This window comes from Pygoscelis adeliae, unplaced genomic scaffold (assembly GCF_000699105.1).
Source record: "Pygoscelis adeliae isolate BGI_AS28 unplaced genomic scaffold, ASM69910v1 Scaffold43, whole genome shotgun sequence".
In the NCBI taxonomy this organism is placed as follows: domain Eukaryota; kingdom Metazoa; phylum Chordata; class Aves; order Sphenisciformes; family Spheniscidae; genus Pygoscelis; species Pygoscelis adeliae.
Window position 1 is genome coordinate 1,536,655 of NW_008824538.1, and position 21,280 is coordinate 1,557,934.

The 21,280-nt window shown below is 42.0% G+C and overlaps 2 protein-coding genes across 5 annotated transcripts; one reads left to right on the forward strand and one right to left on the reverse strand.

Moving 5' to 3' along the window:
• Positions 1 to 2,957: 2,957 nt before the first annotated feature.
• On the forward strand, positions 2,958 to 16,255 carry PRPF39 (pre-mRNA processing factor 39). Of its 4 annotated transcripts, none has more exons than XM_009321625.1 (13): positions 2,958 to 3,298; positions 3,565 to 3,690; positions 4,331 to 4,449; positions 5,241 to 5,408; positions 6,205 to 6,370; positions 7,040 to 7,147; positions 9,357 to 9,521; positions 9,839 to 9,965; positions 10,057 to 10,325; positions 10,929 to 11,113; positions 12,596 to 12,670; positions 13,277 to 13,397; positions 15,429 to 16,255. In XM_009321625.1, the coding sequence occupies exons 1-13, from the start codon at positions 2,969 to 2,971 to the stop codon at positions 15,477 to 15,479; spliced, it is 2,010 nt and encodes a 669-aa protein (XP_009319900.1). In that variant the 5' UTR covers positions 2,958 to 2,968; the 3' UTR covers positions 15,480 to 16,255. The 4 variants fall into 4 exon arrangements, with proteins under 4 accessions (XP_009319900.1, XP_009319899.1, XP_009319902.1 ...); XM_009321627.1 differs by lacking the exons at positions 2,958 to 3,298; positions 3,565 to 3,690 and adding exons at positions 3,867 to 3,937; positions 4,041 to 4,203; XM_009321624.1 differs by lacking the exon at positions 15,429 to 16,255 and having other exon boundaries at positions 13,277 to 14,182.
• A 537-nt stretch (positions 16,256 to 16,792) lies between these two features.
• Positions 16,793 to 21,273, reverse strand: FKBP3 (FK506 binding protein 3, 25kDa; the record flags this gene model as incomplete). The annotated part of the gene is made up of 5 exons (XM_009321636.1): positions 16,793 to 17,038; positions 17,959 to 18,056; positions 19,573 to 19,640; positions 20,637 to 20,772; positions 21,154 to 21,273. Coding segments are annotated over 5 exons (477 nt in total), but the record flags the coding sequence as incomplete, so codon positions are not given.
• Positions 21,274 to 21,280: the final 7 nt, after the last annotated feature.

Consider the following 21,280-nt stretch of genomic DNA (forward strand, 5'->3'; position numbering starts at 1 on the left):
CGCCTGAGGGGCGCCTGAGGGGAGGAGGCGGCGTGCGTGGGGCTCTCCGCGTGCCGTGACAGTCGCCCCGCTGCCGCCTGCAGCCCTTCCCCTGGCCAGCAGCTACCGGGCACCCGGAGGAACCAGCCTGCCTGCGGTTTTCGCTTGCTAGAATAAATTTTATCTCTCTTTTATGTGCTGTAATAGCCGCTTAAGTCTCCGAACAAATAATAGGCCAGCTCAAAGTCTGTGAGCGGTTTGCGGTTTATTACATTATTCCTGTATTTTGGCCACCAAAACGTCAGTCTTGGGGCAGAAGCGGCCAAGGGGCCAGGTCAGTAACGCCCGTGCAGCCCTGCCCCAGAAGGTTTCGAGCAGCTGCTTATCGGGACTGTGAAGCGTTCTGCCTAGGGCAGGGAAGGGGGTAAGAGGAGGCTTGAAATTCCTCGGTGCTGCCCGTTTGTATTTTTTCCTAGGTGTTTTCCATTGGTTCATTCATATTTATAAGGGCCAGTATTGTATGCAACAAACGTTTAATTGAAACAGGCCGAGCAATATATGTCAACATAAATTATTTAAAGCTGGTGCATGTAGTTACCCGATATACTTATTTAGTTATTTAGCCTGAGTGATGTAAAAACTCCTGGCATTAAGTTACTCTGTTACGTGGTTGTGCTGGGTGTGCATCAGCTTCGGGTCTGCTACCTTCATAGCTCCGTGGATTGACGGGCATTCGTTTGGTACCAGACGGGGTCGATCATGTCGGCCGTAGCCTTCGGTTACGGTAAGAGTTTGGGATGTGCCTCGGTTCCCTGGGCGGGTTCTAGAACGCCTTCAGCTGGAAGCAAACCATCAAACAGGCTTGTAGATTCTGTTTGAAAACTTGTGTGCAGAGGTGATGCGGTACCGCTTCTCCCTCTTTCTTTTTTTCCTTCCCCCTAATCTGAAGGCAGCTAGATTTGGGGGATTTGTTTTTTTTTAAGCTGGAATACATCTTCTGAATCAGCTAGAGGGGGAAAACATCTGTCAAATACCAGAGTAAGTTGAGGTCATAAATTATTGCATGTTTAAAAACAATTACATTAGCTTTCTCAAATTTTAGAGCTGTAAACACGCTTTAAACTATTTTTTTCAAGTGTTGGGGCTGTTGCTTGCATAACGCACTCCTCTTATGCCTTGATTTTGTAATCTTTACAGAGGTAAGCTCTGAATGATAGCAGCTGCTTTTAATGACGCAGATCTCTTCTGTATGTTGCACTGGTAAAGGCGTAATGATATGGCTTTGATACTTAATTTCTTAACTTATAAATTATGTTTACTCTCAAAATCAATATTGAAGATGCATCTCCAACACTCACTGAAGAAACCAGCTTTTGATGCAGGCTTTCCAGAGTGGCCCAGGATGTGGGGAAGAGCTGGCCATTAATGCAATAAACTGCTCATCTTACACAAGCGTCCTCTTTTCCTGTAGAACAAAAGCAGTATAGTGCTCTGTGCGGTCACATCATGTTCGTGTGACTTTTGAATGGTATGAACTGTTCATAAAAATGAACAGATAAAGTTACAAAATTATGAACTGTTTACCTTAAAGGAAAGAAATTGTATTTGTATGATTGCTAGGTGATGCATACAACGGAGAACAGAAATAATTACTTTTAAAAAACAGTTATTAGAAAACTTGCAGAGTAGAGCACGTGGACCTTTTAACACTACGCCCAAGTTACTTGGCTTGGTGAACTCCTAGGAAAACGTGAACTGTTATCTCACGCATTGAAGCTGCTGAAGGTAGGGTGTAGATATTTTTCCTTTCTGTCAGTTTTTTTTTCCCCAACTTTATTATTGATGGCTTATCGATGTATTTGTTGAAATGAAAGCAAGCGGTCTGTTTTTTCTCTTTTCAGGCTTTCAGTGGGAAAGAATTCTGGAGATACAGAATGGGGCGGGGACTTTTTTTTTAAGGCAAAACTTATTTGCTGTTATCTCCTCCGAGGAGAACCGAAGGGAAATAGGAGTGGCAGTTGCCACAGTGCATTTCAGGATGATGGTCTCGTGCCGTTCTTCATCCAAAATATATTCACAGCTAAGAGCTATTGTATTCCACATGGGTATTGTATTACCTAGAATCCGTTAGTCATTAGGATCTAGCTTGAGAACGTGGGGAAGGTTCAGCTGAGTGCCTCATGCCCAGGCTTCAGGCGATGGAAGGCTGAGATGGGTTGAGGCCGAGCGCTGTTTGGCAGAGCAGCATGCAGCCGGGTTAGGCTGGACTGGCGTTTGCGGAGGAGGGTAGGGCTGGGCAGCAGCGTTTGGCAGGAAGATCAAGATGAAGAGTGGGAGGAAGATGGAGTCTGTCCTGAGGGGCAGGAGGAACCCCTGACATGAGAGTGGTGTGTGGGAGCGAGTGACTGCATGTAAGGGCTAGCCTAAACATTTTTGTGGCCCTCTGGTGCTGGTTGGTTTATATAGGCATCATTAATATGGACCGAGTCTAGTGCTGATAGTAATTCTTCTCTTTGCAAAATTATCGCTTAAGCCAGTTCAGCTAGGCGTTGAGGGTACATTTTAACAGATACTTATTTTGCAAAGAAGTTACTGATTTGTACTAAGTAGGAGAATTGAATAAATTTGAACATAATTCTTTATTTGGAGTAAACGTCCGCTAGACTCATACAGGAAAACTGTATTGGTTCACTTTTATACCTTGATAGCTACTTGTGGTAGTTTTTTTAGAAAAACCACGGTGATTTGTATGTGCGGATGTTAAAATACATGACTGCTATTAACATTGTTTTAAATTGTGAATAAGGTTTGTGCGTGAAGCAGATCTAATTGATGAAGGTTTGTGGTGAAATACGTGAATGCCTGAAGCACTTGGGAGACGCTTAGCTGATAATTCACGCCCAAGTTCTGCTTGAACCTTCACTGCATGAATACTGAGTCTTTTTATTTCCACAGGATCTAGTACTACGAAACAGCAGTAACCTCAGCTATGGAGAACACAGATAACGCAGAGGAGGAGAAGCCGACTGTAAGCAATGACAGCACAGACAATGGCGCTGAAACAGCAACAGAAGAACAGCATATGGACTTCAGTACAGAAATTATGAGTGTAACTGAGATGGAACAATCACCTGATAGTTCCCCTGACTTGAATGAAGAGAACACACAGGAGAGTGAAATTCCAAATATCGAAAGTTTACAGACAACAGATATTGAGGCTTGCTTCCCTCCAGATTTTGACAAGTTCTGGAAAGTGGTAGAGGACAATCCCCAGGATTTCACAGGATGGGTATATCTACTACAGTATGTAGAGCAGGAGGTTAGTACATGCCCCCTTTTTCCTTAGCCTTCCAGAATTAAACAAAGAAAACCAAAACAAGTCATGGAACTTCCAGTGACAACTCTAGAACTGTTCATCAGGCTTTCATAGATACTGTTTTAAGACAGTTGCCCTTGCCAGCATCGTCAGCAGAGACCACAAAATAAAACCAATTGTTTTTAAGACAAAACAGTAGTTGTTTTTGAAATAACGTGAAGGTTTTTTTAAGGAAAGGAGTCATTGCTTTTATTGTGTATTTCTTGCAGAACCACTTACCAGCTGCCAGGAAAGCATTTGACAGGTTTTTCACGCATTATCCATATTGCTATGGATATTGGAAAAAGTATGCAGACCTTGAAAAGCGACATGACAACGTTAAACAGTCTGATGAGGTATGTAGGTAGCTGGGCACAGCTATTGCCATTGGTCCTGTTAGCCAAATAATGACTAACCTACTGCAAGTCATTTGGCTGCCAGTACCTGCCATGTATGGTCAGGTTTGTAGGGATTTTGTTTGCACTTGTCACGTCTGTGGCATTTGTAGCTAATGTTTTTTCTCTTTGTTGGCAGGTGCGTTAAACCTCTACAGTTTGTCAAGCTTTGCAGTGCAAGCCTCTCTATTACACTGCAGCTTAACAAGTAGGGCAGGGCTTTTCTGTCACTTACATTTATTACTCATTTTCAAAACAATATAGTTGGTTTGCTGGTCACAATTGCTACATCTTATTGCATTTTTGGTCAGACGCTGTCAATGATGCTCTAATGGGTCTGTGCCCTATGGTCTGTACCCCAAAGCCTGCCCACACAACCTGGTCAGAATGCAGGGACCGCTGCGCTTTGAAGATCAAGACTCTGCACGTGGAGATCAGAACATTGCCATGTTCTATCCAACCTCCACCCAAATGGTAATGGTAGATTATTTAAACAAAATTCCAGTAATTAGTATTTCTAAGGTTCACCGGATAACACAGTGTTGCCTCTCTATTAGGACACCATTAAGTATTTGAAGTACAGTTCATGTTCTCTTCATAGGTTTATCGCAGAGGGCTTCAGGCAATTCCTCTTAGTGTTGATCTTTGGATACATTATATAAACTTCTTAAAGGAGACCTTGGACCCTGCTGATCCTGAAACTAACAGTACTATTCGAGGGTAAGTTGAAAGCAGACTAAGTGGTACATGAAGGCCATACGTGTAGTTGTATAGCAGTGTAATCGGGTTAGTATGTTTAAGCTACGGGGCAAGCTAATAACAGCCTGCAGTTACTTTAGGGACTTTTAAGAGGCGATGGAGCCAAATTCCATAAGAAGGGGTAGACAATACAATGTGGTACAAGGGTCAAAAGTTGTGACTTGAGAGCTTCAGATTAGACGTTAGGAAATACTTAGCGCTGCACTGGAACAGGTTCCCCATAGAATTTTGGGAATTTAATTCCTTGGAGGTTTTCAAGGTATGGCTGGAATGTGTCCGTCGTCATCTGTTGCTGGCAGTGGTCCTGGTTAGAGTAAGAGGTTGGACTAAAGTTTGACCCAAAACCTTAACTGAACTTTAACTGAAGCAGCTTCTAGCTGCATGATTGATATATAGCTTTTGTGTGTTAAACTGCTAAAGTAGTGGTTTTAGAATCTTTACAAGATGTAAGTGGTAATGATCTTGTATTTTCTTAATATCTTGTGTTCCTGCAAGTGGCTTTTTCTGTTGCATTTATTTGTTCTGTTGTGGTAGTGCTGGAGGAAAAAAAAAGTGAGCGTGAACATTCTGAAATTATAGAGATCTTGCTACAGATATCTAGAAAATACTTTGAGGAATTTAAATAACTAATATAAGCATGGTTGCGAGTAAATGAGGACGCTCATCATCTTTAAATAAGTGAGAGCCAGAACTTTTCTTCCTTGTTCTGTCACCACATCCAGAAACAACTGTAAAATTATTTCATTTTTCAGAGCCTATGAGCATGCAGTCTTAGCTGCTGGGACAGATTTCCGTTCTGACAGACTATGGGAAATGTATATAAACTGGGAAAACGAACAGGGAAACCTAAGGGAAGTTACGTCCATATACGACCGCATCCTTGGAATTCCAACACAACTCTACAGTCATCATTTCCAGAGGTAAAGAGGAAACAAAGGTTTAGTTAACGGTATGAGTTTCTTAAGCACACGCTAACCTACTTCTGTAAACGTGAAAATTTTCACTCAGAACAGGAGCTTGAATTAGTTACTGAGTTTTATATACTTATTTACTTACTACTTATGTACTCATACAGTTTGACTGATTGTTTTAAAGTACTGATACGCATTTTAGGAATTTGGTTTTAGATAAATTCACAAATTCTGCTGTGGAGTAAAGGAAGGCCTTGGAATTGTGAGGAAGAAGAGAGTGGATGTCTTTGAAAAATCAGAATGAGCAGTTTTGAACTTTAATTCCTCATGCAGTGCTCACATGTGGTGAAACACTAATTTAATTGACTAAAGAGAAATACTTGGTTAAGTTTTAGATAGTAGAATTCTGCATTAATATGGAGAGGTTAAGAGGGAACCAGAAGCCTTAGTTAAATTATGCACCAGTCTTCCCCATAATTTCTACAGATCTTTTGGTTTTGGAAGTAAGGATCTTCCTCTGAGACTGGTCTTGTCCTTTGCCATCAATTTTACATGGCAGGTGGTCTGTCTTTGCCACTGAAGTTCATCATCCTTTCACTTCTCTTTGAAATGTGAAGCCTTTGAAGTCCGATAGGTAGTAGAAGTTGCATTTTGTCTCTGTTGTCAGAAGTCACATTCTCAGTGTTGCTCTAGATCGATAAAATGATGCAGAACCCTGCTAGGATTTACTGTTGTGCTCTGGTTATGCAGAATATTGCAACATACAACATCAAATTTGTGTTGACTTGTTTCTACCTGTTCTTAGGTTTAAGGAACATATACAGAACAACTTGCCTCGAGACCTTCTGACTACTGAGCAGTTTGTTCAGCTGCGCAGAGAACTAGCGTCTGTGAACGGCCATAGTGGAGAGGATGCGCAACCTGGAGACGACCTGCCCTCTGGTACTGAAGATATAACTGACCCTGCCAAGGTACATATGCAGAGGATGTTCATTGGCATTTCTTGCCTTACTCTGTGGCTAAAAGACGAGTTTATCTGCAGACAATTTAATATAGCTGTAGCTGAGGCGTTCCCATAGTTCTCTTGCGTATCATTGCTCTTTGGCTCATGTGATAACTGCTTTTGTCTACAGGACATACCTTTCCAGTGTTTTCATAGGTATTAAAGACATGGAGTTAAAAAATTAAAGAAGTGATCTACAAAACTTTAGGAATGAATATTAATTGTTCCAGTTAACAGGTTAGGAACTGTGGTCTAAGAAGGCTTTTCATCAGCAATGGTCTGTGCAGGTTCATAGCCTTCAAAGGCTTACGAAAACTTGGAGCCATCCAAAGGAATTGTGAACTGTGAAAACGTACAGATGCTGAAACCAAGTTTGACTTGGATCCAAAGTCACCTTAAATCTCAATCATCTGTAACACAAGAGCAAAACTTCAGATAGAAACCCAGTTCAGTTGGGTTGCACTAGGGGCCAAGGCACCATCAAGGCGGCATCCCATCCCTTCCCCTAGCTGTTCAGGGTAACATTTAATGCACCTGTGATACTTTTAATTCATGCATCTTACTGTCACCGTAAAATGCATTTACGAAGGTGATGCGGTGTCTACCTGTGTTACATTTTTTTAAAATTATGTTTTAGCTAATTACCGAGATAGAAAACATGAGGCACAGAATCATTGAGATTCATCAAGAAATGTTTAACCACAATGAACATGAAGTCAGTAAGAGGTGGACGTTCGAAGAAGCGGTAAGTTTTCTTTTTTCTATGTAAGGCAGCATGTGCAAGAGTGTTGAACGTAAGACTAGGAATTTTGGGTAACAGTTAGGGCTTACGATTTAAACTGTTGTGGGGCTTTGAACAAAGATAAAGTTTCACTTCTCTGCCATTTTTCTTGTGAAAAGGCGACTTGTGAGGTCAGCTCTGTCATCTGACAATTTAAAAATCTTTAAGCAGTATTTGGAGTGGGGCAAGATGGTGTATTGTTTACTAAGCAGTCTTTAAATATACATGCGTGAAGTGCTACATAAGTTAGTACTGCTTTATGCATGTGGGACATTGCAAAATAATAAGGGAGTGAAGGTAATTCTAATTGAAAAGGTAAGCCTATCCTAAAAGGAGAATGAAATTTATATGGCTTTGTATTTTAACATTACGCTTTTAAACCTGAAATCAGTTAACTTTTGTTTTCCAAAAGTAGCCATCGTAACATGCAGCTCCTATGTATAATGTATTAAAAGTAATTAATTAAACTAATCATTTGATCACTGCAAATATAGAACTTTTTCTATGTAGAATTAAGTTTGGTTATTTTTGAAAAAACAACTTGAGTTTTTAATTCTCAGTCTCTTTTTTTAATTTTTTTTTCCTCCTGGCAAGTACCATATCGTGTAACATGGTGGTTCTTTTAAATTTACTTTCTTTTTAAAAAGTACATCGTATTAAACAACTGGGACAGATTTTCAGAGACTCCTTAACGGGTTACGTGATGTCAGAACTGCTGTGTTGCTTATTGCACTTTGTTGGACTAGGCCAGATAACCTTGTAAGCCAAAGGAACTCGAAAACATAGCACGTAGCCAGTAGCCTAGCGCCGTAGACTAGAGCGTGGTCTAACTGGGGCGGGTTACCCTTTCTGTCACACAGCAGCCTGAAGTGCTGTTACCAGTCCTACCTGTCGCAGGGTCACTTTTGTACCGGTTAACCTGTCGTTGGAGGAAGGAGAGCGCACAAGGCATGTCCCTAGAGTAGGTGAGGCTCAAATATGCTGATGTATTGTGGAAAATGGTTATGTGAGTATAGGTATTCTTGGCTCAGGAAACTTCAAGCTACGAATTATTGAAACGTGGGAGAATGCTAAAACTGTGGACGTGCTGCAGAAAATGACTAAGGACCAGGGTGTCCCCTCTTGCTCCTGGCCAGAATCAGTACTTTTTCTACCAAGAGAGTATATCTGCTCTGTAGATACCAACATGTTGGATCCATGAGGAGTTTGAAATACAAAGTTAAACATGTCTTTGTAACGGACAGAAATGAGGTAGATAGGCAACAGATGTCACATAAGTGAAGGAGACCCCTTAGACCTGTTTTACGGTTATTTTATCCGGAACAATGTACCTGTGAATTTGTCAAAATGGAAAGAGAGTATTGGGTTCTGTAGTAGAGTTCAGTGAGGAGCATGAAGGGGGTGATTGGCTCTCAATTTCAGCTGGCCTTGAAGAATTGAATGTTACTCCTTAATTATCCTAAGTTCTTCATCCATTTGTGTGTATTTGTATCAGAGATGGAATTGCAGTACAGGAGAGAAATAATCGGGAAAAATTAAAGATGAGGGAGAGAAAAAGCAAAAGATCTCCAGAAGGATGCTTTTCTGTGTTTAATTGAAAGCAATGTTTAAATTTTCTGTGCTGAACCCTGTGCCACCCAGCTTCTCTTGTAGTCATCAATAAAAATGCAATCTTGCTAGCACTTGGAATAATCGGCTTAATGTAAATATTTAATATGAAGTTCAATTCAGTGCTCTGTCTTTCCTTGTCATGATTCTCAACCAGACTTTGAATTTAATTTGTAGGATATGCACTAGTACAATAGGAGGCACTTCAGTTGTATGTATGTGGACAATATTAATTGTTGTTTATAATGTCATTGTTACATTGTGACTGCAGGTTTGCAAGGGAGTAACTGCACCGAGTTCTTCCTCAGCTTCTGTAAACACTTGCACTGAAAAAGCTTTCTAGAAGAACAAGTTACTAGCCTAGAATGTAGTTGTCAGCAAAATCTCTTGACCAATACTTGGGTAACCCCAGCAGACTTAATTGAACAGATGATGATGTATCATTCTGAAGTCCTGTTTATTTAAATGGCACTACTTCAGTGGTGTGTGGCTGTTTGGTTGGTTTTTTTAAGCAACTTGGTGGTATGCTTATTGCTCATAAGTTGCCATACTGTGACTCTTGCAGATAAAGAGGCCTTACTTTCATGTAAAACCTCTGGAGAAAATTCAGCTGAAAAACTGGAAAGAGTACTTAGAATTTGAGATAGAAAATGGCACTCATGAACGAGTTGTGGTCCTCTTTGAAAGATGTGTTATTTCATGTGCCCTCTATGAGGACTTCTGGATTAAGGTAAGGGAAGCGGTTTACCACCTACCTCCTACTGATTGCATACATTGATCTAGTGACTAACCTTTTGTACTCTTGTGGAATGTTGTTCATGTATAACTATATCTGTTGCATTAGGAGATGGTCTGCTTGCAACCAGATTTGACTGCTGCATATGCCAACTTCGTTGCCTCTCTACGTCCTTCCTTACAGAAACTAGTCTAGTGGTTCAATAAAGGTGCTGAATGGGTTTAAACAAAAGAATTTTATCGTTCTGTCATGTTTTTAAAGGCAAATACAAGCTTTAAATTTTTCAATCTCTACTCTGTTTTCAACCATAGTATGCCAAATACATGGAGAATCATAGTATTGAAGGAGTGAGGCATGTCTACAGCAGGGCTTGCACAATACATCTTCCTAAGAAACCAATGGTTCACATGCTGTGGGCTGCCTTTGAGGAGCAGCAGGGTAAGAGCAACGTTAGTTTTTGCTGGGAGGGATTGTTTTTAAGAGGCTGTTGGATGTCTCACATCTTAAAGCATCTTCACCGGTGTTTTAGGCAACATCGATGAAGCAAGAAGAATCTTGAAAACATTTGAAGAGTGTATTCTAGGGCTAGCAATGATTCGCTTACGAAGAGTAAGCTTAGAACGCAGACATGGAAACATGGAAGAAGCTGAACACCTGCTTGAAGAGGCTGTTAGGAATGCCAAATCAATTAGCGAATCGTCGTTTTATGCCATCAAATTAGCTCGACACCTCTTCAAAGTACAGAAAAATCTTCCAAAGGCAAGAAAAGTGCTGTCAGAAGCCATAGAAATTGACAAAGTATGTGTTCCCTCTTTGCTGTATTAAAAAAAACAAAACAAAACCCCTAGTATTTTTCTCTCTTTCTGAACCTTTTTTTAAAATATGGCAACAGTGATGACAGGAACTGTAACTGTATGTAATGTTTCATTACTGCATGGAGACACCAGTCCCTCTAAACTGATGTTGCCGTATTTGCAGCTTGCAAATCTGGAAGTTTGCAAATTTTTTTTCATCAGAAGCACAATGTGCTTCCTACCTTCATTTTTCCTTTTTAGAATCTTAAATATTACAGGCGTGTTCACATCTCAAGGTGAACAAAACCGATCGTGTAGGCAGTACTTGTAGATTGTTTTGTATAACCGCAGAAATGTTTGGCACTCCAAATACTGTTAGCGTACTGTTAGCAAAGTGACATCTGTTTTTGTAGTGTTAGATCGCTTCTAATCTATTTGTGAAACAAACCAGGTCAAAGATGACCAGTGTAAAAAGAAAATCTTTTATTGACTATTCTAGCATGTATTTATGATGTAAATGTTCTGGTATGCATCGGTAGACATACATTCAGCGTTAAAAACCTAACATGACCTACGATGTACAACTTCTAATACATCTTTTGAACAGGAAAATACGAAACTGTATCTCAACTTACTTGAAATGGAGTACAGTGGCGATCTCAAGCAAAATGAAGAAAACATCTTGAGCTGTTTTGATAAAGCTGTCAATGGCGCGTTATCTATAAAAATGAGGATTACGTTTTCTCAGCGAAAAGTGGAATTTCTTGAAGATTTTGGTTCTGATGTAAACAAGTAAGATGTAATCTGTGCAATGGCCAAACTAGGGTCACCGAAAGAGTGCTTGTAAAAGTAGTAGGGAAGGGGTAGGGTTAGTGGCATCCATTAAATTGTTTCCTTTGTGCTATCAGTGCTTTGCTGAGGGATAGCTGCTTTTCTAAACCAAATTCCTGTTTTTAAATAGGAATATCTTTTCAGAAAATTACCCCTTTTTTAATGAAATACCTCACAGAGCAAAATTACGCTGCCTGTAACTTCATACTGTAGTTTTTTCTTGCTAAGCCTTACAAAGGAGGATGTTTCTCAAAGAGAATGCAGAGTGTTTTGTGACACAGGTATAATTTGATACTCCATACCCTGTGAGCTGCTGCTTGAGGTTTCCAAAACTGCACTGATTTGGTTTTTCTACGTTCAGAAGTATTAACAACGCTGTACAGATGTGGGAGGACCAGTACAACTGCTTAATTAAATATTAGATATACTTTTTTCCTCTTAATTCTCTATTGTAAAAAAAGCTCTTGTTTTTATTTACATTTTGCAGCTAAGTAACTTGGAAGGACTAACCATGAGTTAGTTTTTCTGCTTTGTATGTTTTTTTAACAATAGCTGTCCTTAATTTCTGCTGACTGACCATTCCAACTTGCGTGGCAGCCAAGCGTTGCAAATTTGGGGTCCTAGGTAGACCAAACAAAATGATGTTTTCGGTTCCCAAATAACTTTAGAGCACAGAATAAGTACAAGAAATGGTTTTCACAAAGGGCAATATTGACAGAAGCAGCAGTTTTCATGTGATACCTTGTAAACTGTGGTACGCAGCAGATTAGCTGTTTTAGTATTTATTTATAATAGCTAAATTGTTTATTTATAATAGCTAAATAGTATTTAGCTATTTGTGGGAATTTTACCTAGGAAACAGAAGTATTACTCTCTCACTCAGCAATATATGGTTATACTTGATATTTAAATAATATGACTCTTTTGTGCTGTGTTAAATACACCTATGCTTCCCACGTTGTTTGGGAAAAGGCTGTAAGGTGCTACTTTGGAATTGTTACAATTTTGTATAATACTCATTTCCAGTATTTAAAGAAATGTTGATTCCTAAATGTCAGTGCTGCTATGGATGGCATCAACATGCAGCTGAGGGAATGCAATCACTGGAAGAAGCGGCTGTATCACAAATAAGTTTTAGAAAACTTCTTTATAAAGAAACTTTACAGAAGAACTGCATGAAGTGTGATTAAAAGTTGAGCAAGTTGGGAATTTCTGCACTCACAGAAAATTTTTCACTATGCATTGTGGAATCCTCCTTCAAATTAAGTTTTTCGGCTTTCCCATCTTCATGGTGGATCACTGATTAAAATCTGATTATGATTGAGTTTGTTTTAGAATGTTTTTGTATTTTTAGTTTGAAGTAGACATTTTAAAATGGTTGCTCATGTGTTTAAAATGTTTACACGAAAATGGTGAGAAAAGCTTTCTTTTTGTCTCCTTCAGGCTTTTGGATGCCTACGATGAACATCAAGCACTTCTGAAGGAGCAGGATTCTTTAAAAAGGAGAGCAGAGAACGGGTAGGAAGTCTGTTCACCTGAGGGTATAAACTAACTTGATAGATGATGCACTGTGGGGTAGCTGAAACACACACTACACTGAACTATAGCTGATACAAAGCACTTTGGAAATTCTTTAAAAATACTTCAGAGAACAGTCTCAGAGACTTTTTTTTTTCTTTAATCTATGAATATATATACACACGTTTTTCAGCTTTAAACCTACTGCTTGCAAGAACATCATCGCTGTTCTTTTAATCATGTAAAGTATATACTAAACAGAGCTGTATTGTTGGCTAAAATATTTGGAAGTGGATTTATTGAAAAATAACTTTTTGTATTATGTATCACAGAAAAATTAAACGGTACTGGTGAAAATAACTCAGTCTCTAAGCAGAAACGTGCTTTTGCTGTCTCAGTTTGAGTACCGGGACAATTTAAAAACCAGACTATTGTTCTGAAGCACAATATACTGCTCGCTCTCTCTGAATCAAATTCTGTTACCCTGTTTGGACAGGGCACCAAGTCTGAAAATACTTACCCTTATCCGTTACAACATTTCTCACATGAAGACAGGCTCAGAATTTAATGTAAGATACCGTTTACCAGCAAATATTAACTTCACAGATCAGAGGAGCCGGATGAAAAGAAAATGCTCACAGACGACCCAACTTTGGCATCAGCACAGATGATGGATGGAGACATGCAAGTCAATCAGGCAGCGTATAACTACAACGCCTGGTATCAGGTGGGTGCATGCTTTGGTTCCTTCATTCAACACACTCATTCTGAATATATGCACGTTGTGGTTTTCCCAGTGACGTTTCTCCGTGGCCCGGTGTCAGTTGACGAGGAAAGTTTGGAGTAAAAATTTAGCTCTTGTCTTTGTTGATTCCTCTTTGGGCTATTATGCAAGTGTAAAATATTTCTCTGTAGCGTGGAGCAAGATGAGCAGTTTGGTAGCTAGCTCTTCATGTGAAGGGAAGCGCGACAGCAGTTGGGGACATTGTTGGCGAAGGGCAATAGATCTGTTCTGCGCTGGGGTGTTTTGCCCAGGAGAGTTGCCTTGGGATGCCAATTTACTGTGCATTTTGATGGTTATTTTCTCCAACTAGTAGTTCCTGTAACGTCTCGGTATGGGTTCTGCTGCACTGGTACATAGTGCATGCAAAATCAGTCTGTTCAATAGCTTGTCTGTTGGGGCTATTCTTGCATGGCATTTCACTTTGTCCCCTATAGGGGCTTAAAGAGTGAGTCAGTAACATCATACCTTGGTTTCCTCTTCTTGCTTGTGGCAGCAGCAACCTCCAGCACACGCTCTGCTTGCTTCTAGACTGACGGTCCGTTTTGTGTTCTGACTTGTCCAAGGGGCAGGCTGTAAAGCCAGAGCTTCAACACCTGCCTTTATGTACGAGATTAGTACTGGTAAAGGTGGGTACTGCTGGTGCCCCCTCAGCTGGGATGAGAGTTGCGCACTGCAGGCTTGGAATGCTTACTCTTCCGGGCTGTGAATCGTAGAGGGTCCAACTGAAACTTTTGCTGAAGTGGTTTAATGAAAACTGTTGTTCAGCCTTTAAGGGGCCTATCAAGCCAGTGAGAACACTGTTTGCAGATGGGATGCAAACCGGCCCCTGTGTAACTGTGGTTTAGAATTGCCCCCATCAAGGTCGAGTGTTCTTTGCAAAGCCAGGCGGTGAAAAGGTGTCTCAGCCAGCACGGGGGAACTCTGCTCGGCACTAGGCCAGGAAAAATGCCCCAAGTTTTCAAACACAGAACTGTGGGAATGGCAGACTTGCAGTGTTGATGAAGATCTCAGTCCTGTGGTTGACGTGGTAACTCCATCATGGTCTGCCTCCTGTGCATTTCACAATCTGCTCGAGAATAGCAGACAAACACTTTCTGAGGGAATGGAGACATTTGTTCACGCTACCCCAAGAACGTTACGCTGCTGAATGCTTACCTAGGCTCAGCGGGGGTACGGCTGGTTGCAGTAAGACCATGGGACCTGTCTCAGTGATGGTCTCTGCTAGCTGCAAACCGATGGCTTCAAAGGGAGTGGTGCGGGGGCACTTGAGCCGTCTGCCTTGGCTCTCCCATCTTGTGGGGCACGCTGTAATAGTGGACATGGAGCTAGAACACAGACAGTTCATGCTTCCCTTACCTTCTGCTCCCTCCCTTTTTCCTCCCTCCTCCCTCTTATGAGACTTGAAAGGGGAGTGACGAGGAGCCATAGAGCAGGTACCACAGAGGGGACCTAAGGAGAGCAAGAGTGAACCTCTGACCTGTCCTGTGTGTGAAGACCTGCCACGTGCATGTTTATTAAGCAACTAAAAACGTTATGGGCAACAGTACCAGCCTGGTACAACAGTACCACTGACCCTTGGTACAAACCTGGCCCTGGACTTGCAACTGAACCACACTTCAGTTTTACCTCCGTAACAAAGCTGACTTCCAGCGGACCTTTAAGGAGGCTGGGAGTTCACGGGCCTTGCACTGCAGAGGAACACCCTCACTTGTTCCACCCGTCGTACCAGACCGAGGTACAGGCTGCATGCAAAGCCTCGGTGAAGAGGCACCGAGACCTGAACATTCTGCGTGTGGCACGGGCACACCGACACTGGCGCAGCCACGCTGGCTGCTCTGTTCAGAACTGTTAAAATTCCCAACGGGTAAACTTACCTGTGCCTTTCTGGAATGATAGCTAGCTTGTTATCGGGCATCCTTTGTGGAGCGTGGGCAGTCTGACTGACATCATCATGTTCATTTGTTTTTTTCCTAGTACAATTACCAGAACGCATGGAATTACGGACAGTATTATCATCCAACTTGATCTGAAGAGTGAGTGAAGTTCACTGTGCTGCAGTTTCAACAAAGATGGAATAAAAAAAAATATATTTTTCTAAATTAGGGATGTGAAAGAACTGTCGTAATACCTGCTTTTTGGTCTTTTGCATGTGAAGTGAGCTGATGTTCACAGGGTATGCGTGCAGCAAGATTTGTGCGCTGGTAACTGATAAATGGTATCTCTGTACAATTCTAGTTTACCGTAAATGCATTTTTTTTTAACTCCCTACACTAATTTATGGAGCTATCTGAAGAACTTTTTTCAGTCTCATAAGGATTCCATAGACTTAATTGGTAAAACTGTAGGTTTTTTGTTTTTTTCCTCCCAAAGCCGTTCCGCTGACCAGTGTTGGCCACCACAGCTGCTGTGGGAAACAAGCAGGTCGGGAGGGCTGCCAGTGCAGGAGCAAGGCTGTGCTCTCCTGCTCTGCTCTCCAGCCAAAACGACACGACCTGCTCTATCACGAGATCTTTTCCGTGCCCCAGTGAGCAAACCCCAGACCGCTTTGTTTATGTTGTTATGATTGAAACTCCAGATTACGATGGCAGCCTTTGCAAGCTGCAATATGTATTTTCTATTCTGTGTGGGGGTCAAAAATTAAAATGCAGTGCAAAATGATGTTGCATTCTTTTTTAAAAAGCACAAACTGTGTTTGGGATGATTTTTGTATTTAGAGTTTTTCATGTATGCAGTGTGAGCAAACTTTTTTCATTTTGATCAAAGTGATCATTCCCATTTTTGTAATAAAAGCAAGGAATTCACTAGTCCTCTGAGCTTTCTTGGAGTGCCTCATTCAAGCCAGGAGTAAGAACGCCAGTCTCAGTCTAACACCTGTCTTGTTCAAACGTATGTCTGTGGCTGCGGCACGGGAACACCTCAGGAACACTTGTGGTACGTACAGCTGTCCTTTAGAAGGGGGTGGGCACCATGCCTGACACTTCCATAGAACACCTTTAAAGGAGAAATTTAGTGTCTGGAATATAAATGTAAATTTTTTCCTCTCCCCCTCTTGTAATATTTTAGGTTAACTAAAATTGTTGGGTGAGTGCTGTTGTAAAACTCAGCAGCTACAGAGAAGATAAAGCTGAAAGGCAAACGCATTGCTGAAGACTTGAGCTAGGTATGGAAGTAAACGTCTTTCAATCGCAGGTCAGTCAGTACGGCAAGGGCTAATAAAAACAGTCGTGGCAGTTCCCGATGGGGCTGCGTCTCCTTTAACAGTTTGCTGGAGATCTGTGCCGTTTTGCCCCATAGTAAGAAGTTTTAAGGTGATCATACACACAAAAAAGCAAAGTCACTTGCATGTATAAACTATGTTTGCTTTAGTGGTATGTTACTGTACAGCAGTTGGGGGGCAGGGGAAACAAACTTGATTTCAATACAAGGCCACAGTTGTAACTATATCCTGAAGTTACAAGAGCAAAACTGCAGTCATCAGAAGCTTTCTTCATCATAAATGGATTCCCAGCAGCGAAGGAAACTCTTCACTTCATTCGATATCCACCAGTTCCACTTCAAAGAAAAGTTTTGCATTTGGTGGAATCCTGTTTGCAGAAGTTAAGGAAGCTTTAAAAAAAACAAACCCCAGGCAGTTAACAAACACATCAATCACTGTTAAGTGACTTACCACCTGTTGTCCTGTTCCTCAGGGGTCAGGTTTGTATTTCACTGACCCCTCTTACCATCTTGGATTTAGTATGGAACCACAGCTGCTGTCTAACGTGAGTTGTCGCGAGACATTCAGTACTAGCTCTGCAGGTACGCCTTTATTAAGACATGCTTCTCATTATTCCCGTCCCTCTGAAGATGAGCAGCTGGGTCCTACCTGGACTGCCTAAGCGTTGTCTCCATTTCTGGGACACTGTCACTGGTCTTCCTCTGGGAGGAGGTTAGACTGTCCTACTATACCACAGAGGGAAGGAGAATTTCTAGACAGTCCTTTAAAGTTATCATGACATAGGATTCGAGCAAGAGAAGAATAATCACTTCCCCTCCTCTGGAAGCGCTGGTAAAAAAGAAATGTGACTGTGTAAGACACGCTGCAGGATCACTCGCTTGATCCCATATTTCAGTTGTCTCCCAGAACTGGTTCTTCTAGCCAAGATTTAACTGCTGTCTCCACAGTTGCAGCAGGTAACTTTCCACCCACTTCCCTACTACGCTGGTTAGCATCCCCCTCCGTGCTATGGGAATAAGCACTTGGAAGCAGCTAGAGTAAAAGAGCAGGCAGAAAACAATAGCAAGTTCTCCTCTGCAGTACACCCTACAGGAGCTTTTCTTCAAAACAAATAGGCAATTGCATCCGTCCATTACATTCACTGAATTTTTTTTATATTTGTTAACATTCTAAGCCCGCTATGAGTAACAAGTGAATGCTCGCCCTGTTACATCCCTGTCCATAAAGCACTTCATTCCACCAAGCATTTCCAAGTTACTTAATGAATAACTGATTGCGGAAGGATACTTAGCATCAGGCTGCCCTTTCTTGCCATATGCCCACTCAGGTTCAATTTCCAGTTGAGCCTTCTCTCCTTTACTCATTGTTAAAAGAGCTTCATCCCACTAAATTAAAAAAAACAAAAAAGAATAGAAAACAAAACAAACAACGAAAGCACGCAGCAGTCTTACAGAGCTTAAGAAAAAGTGCGTTTCATACGCTTTTCCAATTTGCTCCCAAGAATACCTGCGCAATACCACACCATTCTCTCCAGCATGCGCACCCCGGCGCGTACGCCGTGCGGTCGTTTCACGATCTTTTCACTCACGGAAACACTGCCCCTTGGCTGATGTTCCCTGCTCCCACATTAGCCTGTACTGTACTTGGGCATTTCACAGCAGAACACCACACGTACGGTACCAAGGGGTTCGTCTCCCTCTGCCTCACGTTTCCCTACCATTCTGCAGTATCAATGGATTAGCGTTTGTTTAAGGCTCGTGCCTAAAGACCAATTTTATTTCAGTGCTTGTCCCTCTTCAACACCCGCTCGCGCTGCCCAAAGCTGGCACTCAGCACCGTATCAATGTTTCACGATGAACAGCTGCGGCTCATGCCTCGTAACTGCTTAAGATATCTGGCACCCACACAAACACCGGAGTGCTACGCCAAGAGACTAAAAAACCCAGGCGGCTGCTGCTTCTGCAGTACTGGCCACAAGCCCAGGGACATTTTCCCCTTCCCGGTTCCAATCCAGTCACCCATTAAGGCCTTCTTCCTGCATAGCAGCAGCATGGAAGATTATGCTGGGCTGGGTTGGGTTTGCCTTGTTTTATAAAGTCAGGTAAGCATAAGCTCCTTCTTGCGTTCTTATCTTGTGCAGACAGCCACCAATTTCACTGTTGGCTCAGCAGCAGTGAGACAGAGTTAAGCACCTCATTTGCTTTGCACGTAAGCTGGTATCTCTCAGACACACCAAGCTCTCACCACTCTCTGTGACTTCAAGCTGTAAGCAAGCAGACGGGTGTGCAGAACACTCGATTCTTCTACCGAGTGCTTTTAATCTACCTAGATACTCCCCTCACGCAGCTTCCACCTGCACTACTGCAGCACTCGGTGCCAGACAGAGCAGAGGAGTTACAGCATCAAAACTGCAACTCATTTCAGCCCGTGACAGCAACTGGAATTTGGAGTTTCAGCATCAGTTCAGAGTTAATGGATGAACTGAACTACGCACGAAGAGGCACCAAGGCAAATGCCAAAAAGATGCTGAGAGAGAACAATCTTCTGACAGACTAAAGCACACCGAATGCACACAGTGATCAATGGAGCCCCGGGAACCCGGTAATCTTGTCTATTGTGCAAAGCACTAGACAGACATGCGCAAGAGACTCTGCTTGCCCTGAGGAACACGCAGTTGTTACACTGTTTTCCACACACTACTTAATGAGAGGAATGACACTGCAGATAGATGAACGCATCCATAAAGAATAAATACCTCATCCCGTGGATATGAATGTTTTCAACTTGCCTTTTTACCTCCACAAGAAACAAGAACAGCAGCTCAAAATTTGCACCCCGGTCAAAAATCCTGCAGAATGAAAACTTTTTGGATTCTGAGGGAGTCATTAATGGTTTACTTACACCTCTGATTACTTTTCCTACGCCAACTTTGAAACTTAAAGGTTTGGCTGCTTTTTTCTTCTTTGAACCTGAAAGACAGATTTATATTCATTTGGTTTAACATCACACCAGCACATACCATACTTCTGTCTAAAATTACTATTACGATCATGCTTTATATAAATATCTGTTCTTATAATATTCTTTTTAGCTCACTGTCAGATTTTTAGGGGAAAATTAAGTGCTGTGCACTAAAAACATCATTAAATGTTCCAGTTGCACCAAGAGCTAAAGTTGATCAGCATCTTTCAGATACTGATCCAGTGAACCTCAAAGACTCATTTCTGAATTACTGAAGTTGATGGTACAAGTCATAAACACATTAATGAAGCAAAAAAAGTCAATAGGGAACATACAACATCATGGAACAAGTATGATGAATCACATGACAGCCCTGCTGTTCCTGTCAGTGTTGAACATCACTGCTGGAAAAACGTTTCTAGTATTTCAGAATTTCATGTACCTAAATCCTCTGATCCAGAAACTGTCACAAAAATACCAGCACACTTCTCCACAGTGCATGTGGTACACCAGACTACTTGAAATCACACTCGTTCCAGTGCCTCCATGTTTAAGGGTTTATTACAGAATAATATAACAAGACGTGTCTATTTAGAGAAGGTAACTCCAGTGTTGGTGCTCGAGTTCCACAGATAAGGGAAGCTCCCCGAGCAGGAACTCTCTTTCCTCTGAAGTAGTTTCAGTACTGATTAAATCCCCGCATTTCACATTATCCGTGGCCTGGAGAATGCCAAACATGAGGTCTGGCAAGATACAGCACTGTCACTTGACACCAGCCAATCCTAAAATACTGCCCTGCATTCCCTCACGGAAAATCGGGCTCCAGGGGCAGACCGCAGGGACAACCCCAGTCAGCTCAGCAACAGGATGGCAAAAGCAGTTTGTCAGGACTCCTGCCACGCACACCTTCCAGAAGCAAATGCTTGCCCAAGGCTGCTTAATGATTCCAGCTAATCTCTACGTGCACTTGCAAGAAAAGCCCAACAGTATACACATGACCTTACTTGTTTGAATATTGGTATCGAAGACTGTTCCATCCTGCAGTTTTCCTGTATACCAGCAATGAACAGTGTCTCCTTTCTTCGGAAAGTTGGTTTTATCACCCTTCTTTAAAATTGATTTTGTATACTTTGGTGGCCCCTAAGTTTATAAAAACAGAGTTATGACTGCTGCATTAACTAGTCTCAGACCAACTACGTTTAAGACCGAACAACCACTTGGTTCAGGGCACCGAATGAACACATGCAGTGTTAGTGAATGGCACGTTTTAAAGCATTCATGTTATTGCAGTGCTGTAATATTTGGGAGAAGATGTAGCAGCACAGGCGCAGTTTTCAGCAAAGACAAGCTTTGGGAGAGATGCACAGGGCCCATCACTAATTCAGGTTACAGAAGCTGCGTCAGGTTAAGACACGGTACAAACACCAGACTTCTTGCCGTAACCAGGTTTTTGAAGACCTGGTTAATTTGGCTGCCCCACGCCATCGCCCAAGCAACGCCGAGCCGGGGTGCCGCACCGACCTCCTCCGCGGCCTCCTCGGCCTTCGCCGCTTTCCCCTTGGCCTCCTCCGCCTTAGCGGGCTTCGCCTTCTCCGCCGCCTTCTCCGCGCCGTCCGTGCCCTTAAACCGCTGAAGGGAGGAAGAGGGG